The following is an 11,509-nucleotide window of genomic DNA, read 5'->3' as shown; positions in this document are numbered from 1 at the left end:
ACTGCTCTCGCATTATAAATACTCAGCTCCCTGTGTTATCACTCTGCTTAGAGCAGCCATTATCAGCCTTGGCTAAACATTGGAATTACCTGGGAACTTTTAAAAATCCGGAAGTCTGGGTCTCGCCTCCAGAGATTCCAGCTTAATTGTCTTGAGTGTGGCCTGGATATTTGGGTTTTCAAAAGTTCCCCATGTAATTTTAATGTGCAACCACTATTGAGTATCACTATCCTCCAGACTCTCTTGTGTTTTCCAAATTAACGAGCAGCTGATATTAGAAATCTCACTTACCAGGAGAAAAGGGTGAACACCCCCCCAGCCCCCCCGGGGTCGTCTCCTTTTCCAGGTGACACTTCTTTATAGCAGTGCGTGAAAGAGAAGCCCTGCTGCTTGAAATCTCCCTCAAGGCAGTGTAAGATCCAGGCAAAGACAAGATTGCAGAGGAGATACCTTGGGGGAAAGTAGGATCCTAAATACTTACACCTGGAGGCACTTACCTTTAATACTGAATTTGTCAGATGCAAATTTGTCTATGCAAACCAGGGCCTTATCTGTAGCTTCCCCTCAGGGGTTTTGGGAAGTGCGCTAGTACTCCGTAACAGGTTTGTAAAGCACCACCTCTGCTCGCCAGGGAACCCTCTGGAAAGGTGGTGGAAAAAGAGGCTTCCACCCTTGCAACTCAAAGTGTGTTCCTTGGCCAGCGGGATCCATTACCTAGTATTTTCTTAGATATGTGGTATTTGGGGGCCAGTCCCACACCTGTTCAATAAGAATCTCTATTTGAAGACGCCCAAAGGATGATATGCAAGTTTGAGGAGGGCTGGTTTAACTTGAGGGTAACGAAAAGTGCGAAACCGTACTTTGCAGGAGAAGCTAGGCGGAGGGAGCCACTTATTCTTCCTCTTGCAGCTGGGTCTTTTTGTAGTGAGTGGCGAAGCGGGAGGCTGGCAGGCCAGGGTGCTGGACTGGGTCAGGCGCGGCCCCGCCTCCCTCCTGGGTCCTTGCCCTGCGCGCGGTTGCTGTGGCAGCGCAGGACGCGGCTAGAGCTGGGGCTGCCGCGCCCTCCACCTCCTCCTCCAAAGGCCTCCCCGTACCCCTGGCTCGGGCCCAGCCTGCGGCTCCGCCATGCCCTGGAGGAGGCGCAGGAACCGGGTGAGTGCCCTGGAGGGCGGCCGGGAGGAAGAGGCGCCCCCGAAGGCTGCCGCTGTGCCTTCGGCGCTGTTAACGTCCCCGCAGCAGACGGAGGCGGCGGCCGAGCGGATTCTGCTCCGGGGCATCTTCGAGATCGGGAGGGACAGCTGTGACGTGGTACTGAGCGAGCGAGCACTGCGGTGGCGGCCCATTCAGCCAGAGCGCCCGGCGGGTGAGTGTCAGGCCCCAAGCGTCTTCGCCTCCCTCCGCGCCTCCTCCCTCTCCCCGGCCCAAGGCCTGCCACCCGCGCGCTTTCGCTCCACCCTCTCCTTCTCTCTCCTCCCCTCCCCGGGCTCTCCTCACAGCCCGGACTCTCCTCACAGCCTGGACAGGTTACCGAGTCCCCAAGTCGCCGCCGCCTCCTTCCCAACCGGGAACTCACGCCCCTCGCCCCACCCCAGAACCCCCAGGGATTCATTTCGCTACCTAGCCTTCTCCCGCCTCCGGGACCTTCCCCGGACAAACGTCACACTCAGCTTTTGTTCAGCGTCTCAGCAGAAAGTCTTGAGCCACAAAGGGGAGGTAATTTACAAATGTGAGAAGGTCACCTACTCCGCCCCTCCAAGTTGAAAAAGTTTTAATCCATCATTTTGATGGTACATTGAAACTATAAACATTTTACAGATTATGCATACACAAGAGTTCTGAATCCAACTTTCATTTTGCTGACTTGAAAATGTAACCCCAGAGCTTTGGGAGCGTTTCTGGATTTTTTTCTGCCCCTCACCTCCCTTGCCATTGTCAAGAATTAAGACTTCTTCAGGCTCAGTCTAGAAACTTTTAATTTTTAATATTGACCCTAGAATATTGGATCACAGTTTTGCGATACTTAGTTACGTCAAGCGGTTTGCTCACGTTTGCCTTTTATTGACTTAAAATTTTAGCTACCTAAAAAAGTTAGAATGCTGTAGTTTACAACAGACATACTTGGAGTCTATTTTCACGTCTTAGTCAAATGGCTTTATAAACTTACAGATAACTTATAAAGACCATTTTACAAGTCTTGTAGACTTTCATATAGTCTTATTTCTAAGTCCAAACTCGAGAAATACTCCCCATTGTTGAATTAGCTCAGCTGTGAGTGGTGAAAGAGATGAAATGGGGGAGGAACTACATCAAGGTTACTCGCTAGGAGATGACTTGTGGGAAACGGAATTTGGTATTCAACCTCTTTTAGCTAAATACAAACTTATGAAATTAAAAAAATTTGCCTTCCCCTGTTGGAAAACAAGACACAGTGTGCTATTTATGTTACAGAATAGAAAGACTCATTGTCTTCAAGTTTCTTGCTCAAAAGTCTAACGAAATGAAACCAACTAGCCAGGGTCTCAGCACTGGTTGCGATTGTGAATTCTGCCTGTGCTGCATGTGCCATGGTCGCTCACTTCATGAAAACAGTCTTTGACCTTAAAGTGTTTTCAGGTGTTCTAAAAGCCAAGGTGTAGTATTTTCTTGAACCTTTTAAGTTAAAAGCTAGGGATATAGCTATAGAATTATTTGTAAGTCTTTCAGGCAATTCGAGTTATGCAATATAGAAGTTTATAATTAGAGTTTGGATTAGCCCAAAGAGTCAATTTAACCTACAACGCAGCTGAAATACTATAGAATTAAAATGAGACATTGTGCAATGAGAGGTCATACAAACCAATGTTGCAGTATTTGTGTACAAAAAAAGCAAACAATGACATGAGAAAAATGCTGTTTTTTATTGAGTGGTGATTAAGGAAAAATAGGTTTAATTAGCGCACCCCTGGCAGTAGAGTTCTAAAATACATCTTGATAGATTTGTAACTTTAAAGGTTGTAAGTACTGATTCTTTGTTTAATTATGCCCTAAAATCATTTGATTGTCTCTTTCCTTCAAACAGGTGTACCCTTTTTTCTTTGTAATTAAGAGCTGGTATTCAAACTACTTTGGGCCTCTAAAATTGGGGACACAGAAGCCTAGAGCCTTAGTAAGTACTTCTATTTATGGAAAAAAACAAGAGATGTTTTGTTTAGGTAAAATATAGCCAGACATGGTGGTGCGTGCCTGTAATCCTAGCTACTTGGGAGGCTGAGTCAGGTGAATCGCTTGAACCTGGGTGGTGGAGGTTGCTGTAAACCGAAATCATGCCACTGCACTGCAGACTGGGCAACAAGAGTGAAATTCCATCTCAAACACAACAAACAAAAACAAACACTGGGAAACAAAAAGGAGATATTAAGAGATGATATATTTAAATATTAGAAGTACTCTCTGTTGTTGAATAAGCTTAGATGTGAGTGGTAAAAGATTAAATGGAAGAGGAGCTACATCAAAGTTACTGTACTTGGGAGGACGTGATATGGTAGGATGTGGTGGGGAGAGAGCACGTCCATTGCTGGTTGGCAAGTGACTGGCTGCCTCAGAAAAGGATGAGGGTGGGTAGAGGTCACTGGAGATTATTTTAACATACCTATGTTTTCAAGACTGCTTAGTTTTTAAACCTCATAGTACCTTAATTGTTTTCACTGAAATAAAATACTATGTGATCTTTTTCTAATTTTCCATCTTGAGTGATGAGCAAAGACATTAATGTATTTTATGAAGACTTTGACTGCCAAAATTGGGACAAATTGATGGTCTTGTTGGCAGGGTAAATGAGCATAACTGTAGTAATTGTAGTTCTTTTTATTGGGTTCAGGGGTGACCTGGAATAATGGATGTGTTACCCTTCCCTGTAGAAGTGAGGCTTTCAAAAAGAGGCTATAAGTCAAGTTGGGAGGTGCAAAAGTATCAGCACTTTTTGGGGATCTTTTTCAGGTAGAAAAATATTTTAAATCAAACGTGTGATGTTATGCATGTGCTTCTTAAGCACGTTAACTCAACCAGATCCAACAGCTGGTCTAATAACTTTTTAATTGTTTAAAAAAATTTTAATTGACACATTGTAATTGTACATATTTATGAGATACTATTTGACGTTTTGATATTTATGTTGTGCAGTTATCCAATCAAAGTAGTGTTTCCTTCATCTCACACGTTCATCATTTCCTCACACGTTCATCATTTCCTTGTGGGTTAGAACATTCAAAAGACTCTGTTCTAGTTATTTTGTAATATACAGTATTTTACTGTTAACCATAGTCACTGTACTATGCAACAAAACCCCAGAATTTATTCCTCCTACCTAGTTACAACTTTGTGTCTGTTGACTAACCTCTCTCCATCCTTCCTTCTCCCCTCCCCTTCCCAGTCTCTAGTAACCACTATTCTAATCTCTGCCTTATCTGTATCAACCTTTTATAATAGAAAAAGATTCTACATGTGAGTGACATCATGTGGTGTTTGTCTTTCTGTGTCTGGGTTACTGCACTTAACATGATGTCCTTCAGGCTTATCCATTCACAATTGACAGGACTTTATTTTTTTATGGCTGACTAGTATTCCATTATGTTTATGTATCACATTTTCTTTATTCATCTATGGTTGTATGCTTAAGTTGATTCTATATCTTGGCCATTGTGAATAGTGCTGCAATAAACAACGGGAGTGCAGATCTCTTCAACATACTGATTTTATTTCCTTTGGATGCATATCCAGTAGTGGGATTGCTGGATCATATGATACTTCTATTTTTGATTGTTTTAGGAACTTCCATGCTGTTTTCCATAATGACTGTACTAGTTTACAATCATACCAACAGTGTGTGTTCCCTTTTCTCCATATCTGTGTCAATACTTATTTTCTTTTGTCTTTTTGGCAATAGCCATTCTAACTGGAGTGAAGTGCATCTTCTTGTGATTTTGATTTGCATTTCCCTGATGATTAGTGATGTTAAGTATCTTTTAAATGTACCTGTTGGTCATTTGTGTGTCTTCTTTCGAGACCTGTCAAAATCTTTTGCCCATTTAAAAAATCAAGCTGGCCAGGTGCACTGGCTCACACCTGTAATCCCAGCACTTTTGGAGTCCAAGGCAGGCAGATCACGAGGTCAGGAGATCGAGACCATCCTGGCCAACATGGTGAAACCCCTTCTCTACTAAAAATACAAAAATTAGCTAGGTGTGGTGGTGCATGCCTGTAGTCCCAGTTACTTGGGAGGCTGAGGCAGGAGAATCGCTTGAACCCGAGAGGTGGAAATTGCAGTGAGCTGAGATGGTGCCACTGCACTCCAGCCTGGCGACAGAGGGAGACTTCATTTAAAAAAAAAAAAAAATCGTTATTATTTTTTCTGTTGAATTAAATTTCTTATATATTTTGGATTTTATCCCTTTGTCACATGTATAGATTGCAAATATTTTTCTCCCATTCTGCAGCTGTTTTCACTTTGTTAAGAGTTTTCTTTAAGGTGCAAAGGATTTTAGTTTGATTTAATCTTATTTTGTCTGTGCTTTTGAGGTCTTATTTTTAAAATCCTTGCTCAGCTCAGTGTTGAGAATAATTTCCCTTTTTTCTTCTAGTAATTTCATAGTTTCAAGTTCTACATTTTAAATCTTTAATCTATTTTGATTTTTGTATATGGTGAGAGGGAGGGGTCTAATCTCATTCTTCTGCATGTGAATATCTAATTTTCCTAGTACCACTTGTTGAAGAGACTGTCTTTTTCCCAGTGTATGTTCTTAACATCTTAAAAAAATCAGTTGGCTATTGTAGGTGCAAAAATGTATTTCTAGGTTTTCCGTTTTATTTCATTGGTCTGTCTGGTTTTATGCTAGTTCCATGCTGTGTTAATGTAGTTTTATCGTATATTTTGAAGTCAGGTAGTATGGTGCTTCCAGTTTGGTGCTTTTTGCTCAGGATTGCTTTGGCTATTTTTTTTTTTTTGTGGTTCTATATGAATTTTCAGATTGTTTTATTTCTGTAAAGAATGGTGTTGTTCTGATAGAGATTGCATTAAATCCGTAGATCACTTTGGGTAATATGGCCATTTTAACAATATTAATTATTTCAATCCATGAACATGGACTATCTTCCCATTTATTGATGTGGGAAGATAATTTCTTTCATCAAAATTTTATACTTTTCACTGTAGAGATTCTTTCACTTCCTTGGTTGTTTATTTCTAGGTATCTTTTTTAAAAAGTAACTACTATAAATGGAATTGTTTTCTTGATTTTTTCACATAGTATAATATTAGTGTATAGAAATGCTACTGATTTTTATATGTTGATTTTGTGTTCTTCAACTTTACTAAATTTATTCTAACAGTTCTTTTGTGGAGCATTTTGGATTTTCTATCTATAAGATAGTATCTTCTGCAAACAGGGACAGTTTGACGTGCTTCTTTCCAATTTGGATGCTTGTTATTTCTTTCTTCTGCCCAATTTATCTGGCTAGAACTTGCAGTAGTATGTTGAATAGAAATTGTGAAAGTGGGCATCCTTCTCGTTATTGATCTTAGGATTGATCTTATTATTGATCTTTTCCCATTCAGTATGACGTTAGCTGTGGACTTGTCATATGTGGCCTTCCTTGTGTTGAAGTGTATACCTTCCATACCTAATTTGTTGAGTTTTTAATCATGAAATGATGACAAATTTTGTCAAAGGCTTTTTCTGCATCTATTAAAATGATCTTATGGTTTTTGTCTTTCTGTTAATATGATGTATCACATTTACTGCTTTGTGTGTGTTAAACCATTTTTGCATCCCTCTGATCCCTCTGATGAATCGCACTTGAACGTAGCAAGTTATCTTTCTAATGTGCTGTTGGATTTGGATTGCTAATATCTTGAGAATTTTTTGCACCTATGTTCATCAGGGATATTGTACTATAGTTTTCTGTGTTGTATTGTTATCTGATTTTGGAATTAGGGTAATGCTTGCCTCATGAAATGAGTTTGGAAGTATACCCTCTGTTTCAGTTTTCTGAAATATTTTGAAATGAATTGATACTAGTTTGTTAAATGTTTGGTTGAGTTCAGCAATGAAGCCATTCGTTTCTGGGCTTTTCTTTGATGAAAGAGTTTATTACTGATTCAATTTCTTCACTTATTATTGGTCTGGTCAGATTTTATATGTCTTCCTAATTTAATCTTGGTAGGTTGTAAGTGTCTGGGAATTCATTTTTTCTGTGTTATCAAATTTGATGAAATTTGTTGAAAACTAACTAAATTTTGTTCATCTTTTGAAATTATTTTTAGTCTCTATTTCATTTATTTCTCCTCTGAATTGAATTATTTCCTTACTTCTACCAACTTTGGGATTAGTTTATTCTTTTCTTTTTTCTCTTTTTTTAAGATGGAGTTTCGTTCTTGTTGCCCAGGCTAGAGCGCAATGGCGCGATCTAGGCTCACTGCAACCTCTGCCTCCTGGGTTCAAGCAATTCTACTGCCTCAGCCTTCTTGAGTAGCTGGAATTACAGGCATGTGCCACCATACCTAGCTAATTTTGTATTTTCAGTAGAGACAGGGTTTCTCCATGTTGATCAGGCTGGTCTCGAACTCCCGACCTCAGGTGATCCGGCCACCTCGGCCTCCCAAAGTGCTGGGATTACAGGTGTCAGCCACCGTGCCTGGCTGATTAGTTTGTTCTTGATTTTGTAGTATCTTGAGGTGCATCATTAGGCTGTCAGAAATCTGTTGTCTTTTTTGATAGAGGCATTTATTGCTATAAGCTTACCTCTTAAAACTGCTTGTGCTATGTTTCACTATGATGTATTTTCATTCTCACTTGTCTCAAGAAAAATTTTTTTTTCCTTTTTAATTTCTTCATTGACCCATTGGTTGTTTAGGAGCATGTCGTTTCCATGATTTGTGAAGTCGTCAGTTTTTCTCGTTGTTGATTTCTAGTTTAGTTCTTTCCTTTTCTTTCTTTCTGAGACAAGGTGTTGCTTTATCTCCCAGGCCCAAGTGCAGAGGCACAATCTTGGCTTAGTGCAACCTCTGCCTCCTGGGCTTAAGTAATCCTCTTACCTCAGCCTCCCAAGTAGCTGGGACTACAGTTGTGTGCCACCGTGCCTGGTTAAATTTTGTTGTTGTTGTTGTTGTTGTTTTGTTTTGTTTTGTATTTTTAGTAGAGAGGGCTTTCACCGTTTCACTGTGTCGCCCAGGCTGTTCTCAAACTGCTGGGCTCAAGCAACCTGCATACCTTGGCTTCCCAAAGTGGTGGGATTACAGCCGTGAGCCACCACACCTGGTCTGATTTCTGGTTTTATAACGCTGTGGTCAGTAAAGATACTTGATATTATCTTAATCTTTGACAATTTGTTAAGACTTGTTTTGTGGCCTAACATGTGATCTGTCCTCAAGAATGTTCCATGTGCATTTAAGAAGAATGTGTATCTGCAGCTGTTGGATGGAATGTTCTGTAAGTGTCTGCTAGGTGCATTTGGTCTATGGTGCAGCTTAAGTCCAGTATTTCCTGATTTCTCTGTGTGTGTTTGTGTATGTATGTATGTCTATATAATTTATTCATTATTGAAAGTGAGCTGTTAAATTGTCTTACTATTATTGTATTGGAGTTTATCTCGTTAGATTGAATATTTACTCTATATATCTGGGTACTTAGGTATTAGGTACATGAATGTTTATAATTGTTATATCCTGTTGTTGAAATGATCCCTTTATCATTATATTATGACCTTCTTTGTCTCTTTTTACGGTTTTTGAATTAAAGTATATTTTGTGTGATATGAATATTGCTACTCCTGCTCACTTTTGGATTCTGATTGCATGGAATATCTTTTTCCATTTCTTCACTTTCAGTCTGTCTTTAATGGTGAGGTAAGCCTCTTTTAGGCAGCATGTAGTTGAGTTTTTTTGTTTTGTTTTGTTTTGTTTTCCAGTCATGCAGCTACTTTATATCTTTTAATTAGATAATTTATTTACATTCAAGATTTTTATTGATAAGAACTCATATCTGCCATTTTGTTGTTTTCTGGTTGTCTTGTAGATTCTCAGTTCTTCTTTCTTTCTTGTTTACCTCTGTGGTTTGGTCATTTTCTGTGGTCCTAAGCTTTGTTTCCTTCTATCTCTTGTTTATCTCTTGTAATTGCTTTCTTTGTGAATACCATGGGGCTAACATAAAGAGCCTTGTAGTTATAATAAACTGTTTTAAGCTGATAACAAGTTAACTTTGGTCACATAAAAATACTCGACTTTTTTCCCCCCATCCCTAATTTATATTTTTGTTGCCTTTATTTCTTTAGCATGTGTTCCTTAGCCATTGTAGCTGTTGTTGTTTTTGACCAGTTTTACTTTAAACCTTCATCTAGAGGATTGAGAGATTTACATCGTAACATGATATCACTGGGACATTCTGAGTTGGATTTATAAATTTACCTCTATTGGTGAGGTTTATACTCTCACATGTGTTCATGATAGTTACAATGTTTTCATTTGCAGCTGTAGCACTCCTGTAAGCATTTCTTGTAAGGCTGGTGTAGGGGTGATGAATTCCCTCAGCTTTTGCTTGTCTGGGAAGGCCTTTAGTCTCCTCCAGGATAGTTTTGCTGGATATAGTATCCTTTATCCTTGGCTGAGAGTTTTTTTTGTTTGTTTTTCTTTTAGCACCTTGAATAAATTATCCCTTTCTCTCCTGGCATAAATCAGTAATTTAAGGTTACTGATGAGAAATCTACTGATAGTCTAATGAGGATTCCCTTACATGTAAATTGATGCTTTTCTCTTGCAGATTTTAGAATTCTCTGTCTTCAACTTTTGACAGTTTGTCTATAATGTGCCACAGAGAGAATCTGTTTGGGTTGAATCTAATTGGGAATCTTTGTGGTTCCTTAATCTGGATGTCTGTATTCCCCAATATTTGGGAAGTTTTTAGCTATTATTTCATTAAATAGGTTTTCTGTGCCTTTCTTCAACTTTTCTTCATCCACTAGTTCTATAATGCAAAAATTTGTTTACTCCTTTTTTAAATCTTTGTGTTATTTCACAAAACGTATTCTCGGATTTTGAAATTCTTTCTTCTGCTTGATCTGGTCTATTCTGGAAGCTCTCAATTGTGTCTTTTATTCTTTTTTTTTTTTTGAGACTGAGTCTGGCTCTGTCGCCCAGGCTGGAGTGCAGTGGCCGGATCTCAGCTCACTGCAAGCCCCGCCTCCCGGGTTTACGCCATCTCCTGCCTCAGCCTCCCGAGTAGCTGGGACCACAGGCGCCCGCCACTTCGCCCGGCTAGTTTTTTGTATTTTTTAGTAGAGATGGGGTTTCACCGTGTTAGCCAGGATGGTCTCGATCTCCTGACCTCGTGATCCGCCCGTCTCGGCCTCCCAAAGTGCTGGGATTACAGGCTTGAGCCACCGCGCCCGGCAATTGTGTCTTTTATTCACTGCATTCTTCAGACTTCTGTGTTTTAAATGATAGATCTTGTTTTAATTTCTCATTTTATAACTTTCCTGATTTCTTTGGGTTGTTTGTATTCTCTTGTATCTTGCTGAATTTCTTTAAGATCATTATTTTTAATTTTATAAACACCCTTTTCTTTGGGGTCTGTTACTAGAGACTTACTGTGTTCCTTTGGCGGTGTCTCGTGTCCTTGCTTTTTCATGTTTCTTGTGACATCTGCACATCTAGTGGAATAGTCACATTTTCCGGTTGTATGCAGTAGCTTTCATAGGGAGAGACTTTTCTTGTAGGTGGGTCCTACAGTGTTGGTTGGATATGGTACATTGGCTTTGGTTTGGGGTGGATTCAGTAGCATGGTCTCTGTGTAGTTTCTTCAGCTGTAATCTTCATCAGCAATGTCTGTGATTGCCTCAGTGGCCTAGGCTGCAGGAGTTTTTGATGGTGGTATAGTTTTGGTCGGGACAGGCGTGTCATGATAGTTGTCAGGCTGGACACTTGCAGGCTGGGAGGGGTGACAGGCTGTCTTTTGGGCTCCCAGGGAGGAGAAAGTATGATTTTCCAGCTTTTTTTCTATGTTTACTTAAAACTTTGTTGTCTGGCTCACAGTGTTCGCTATCTAAAGTCTGGCCAGTGGTGGTGGTCATATTGCAATCATTACAACTTCAGATTTTCTAGACCTTTTCCATTTTAGTGACTTTCAGCCTTCATTCGCTTCCATTCATGACCACAGAATAGATGTCATCTCTATTGAAGGCAAACTCATCCCATCCCTTCAGCTTCATCTAGAAATTCGTTTCATCTGTTACACTTTCTTTCTTCAGTTTTTAGCCTTCACTTCTACCAGCTTTTTCACTTAAGCACAGAGATATGTTCAGGACTCTCCCATTCTAACAGTCTCTGCCTTGATCCTACAAGATTCTGTCTCTAGCTGCTACCTTGCTTTTTATTTTTATTTTTTTCTTACTTGCTCTGATAAGCTGCTAGAAAAATTGGCTTACTCTCACCACCTCCATTAGTTTACCTCTTAATTATTCTTCAACCATCTGAGACCTGGCT

At 39.9% G+C, this 11,509-nt stretch overlaps 1 protein-coding gene across 3 annotated transcripts in view; it reads left to right on the top strand.

The window, feature by feature from the left end:
* The first annotated feature begins 557 nt into the window (after window positions 1–557).
* LOC105499537 (CERK like autophagy regulator) overlaps window positions 558–11,509 on the top strand; it is a 130,188-nt gene continuing 119,236 nt past the window's right edge. The window contains exon 1 of one of the 3 annotated variants that reach the window (XM_011772135.3): window positions 558–1,363. In XM_011772135.3, coding sequence (XP_011770437.2) covers window positions 1,126–1,363 — 238 coding nt within the window. In that variant the 5' untranslated portion in view covers window positions 558–1,125. The remainder of the gene's footprint in view (window positions 1,364–11,509) is intronic. The other 2 variants (XM_011772136.2, XM_011772134.3) reach the window with 2 other exon arrangements.

This window comes from Macaca nemestrina, chromosome 11 (assembly GCF_043159975.1).
Source record: "Macaca nemestrina isolate mMacNem1 chromosome 11, mMacNem.hap1, whole genome shotgun sequence".
Classification (NCBI taxonomy): domain Eukaryota; kingdom Metazoa; phylum Chordata; class Mammalia; order Primates; family Cercopithecidae; genus Macaca; species Macaca nemestrina.
The sequence above is the reverse complement of the archived record's forward strand: the minus strand, read 5'-3'. Positions and strand labels throughout refer to the sequence as shown.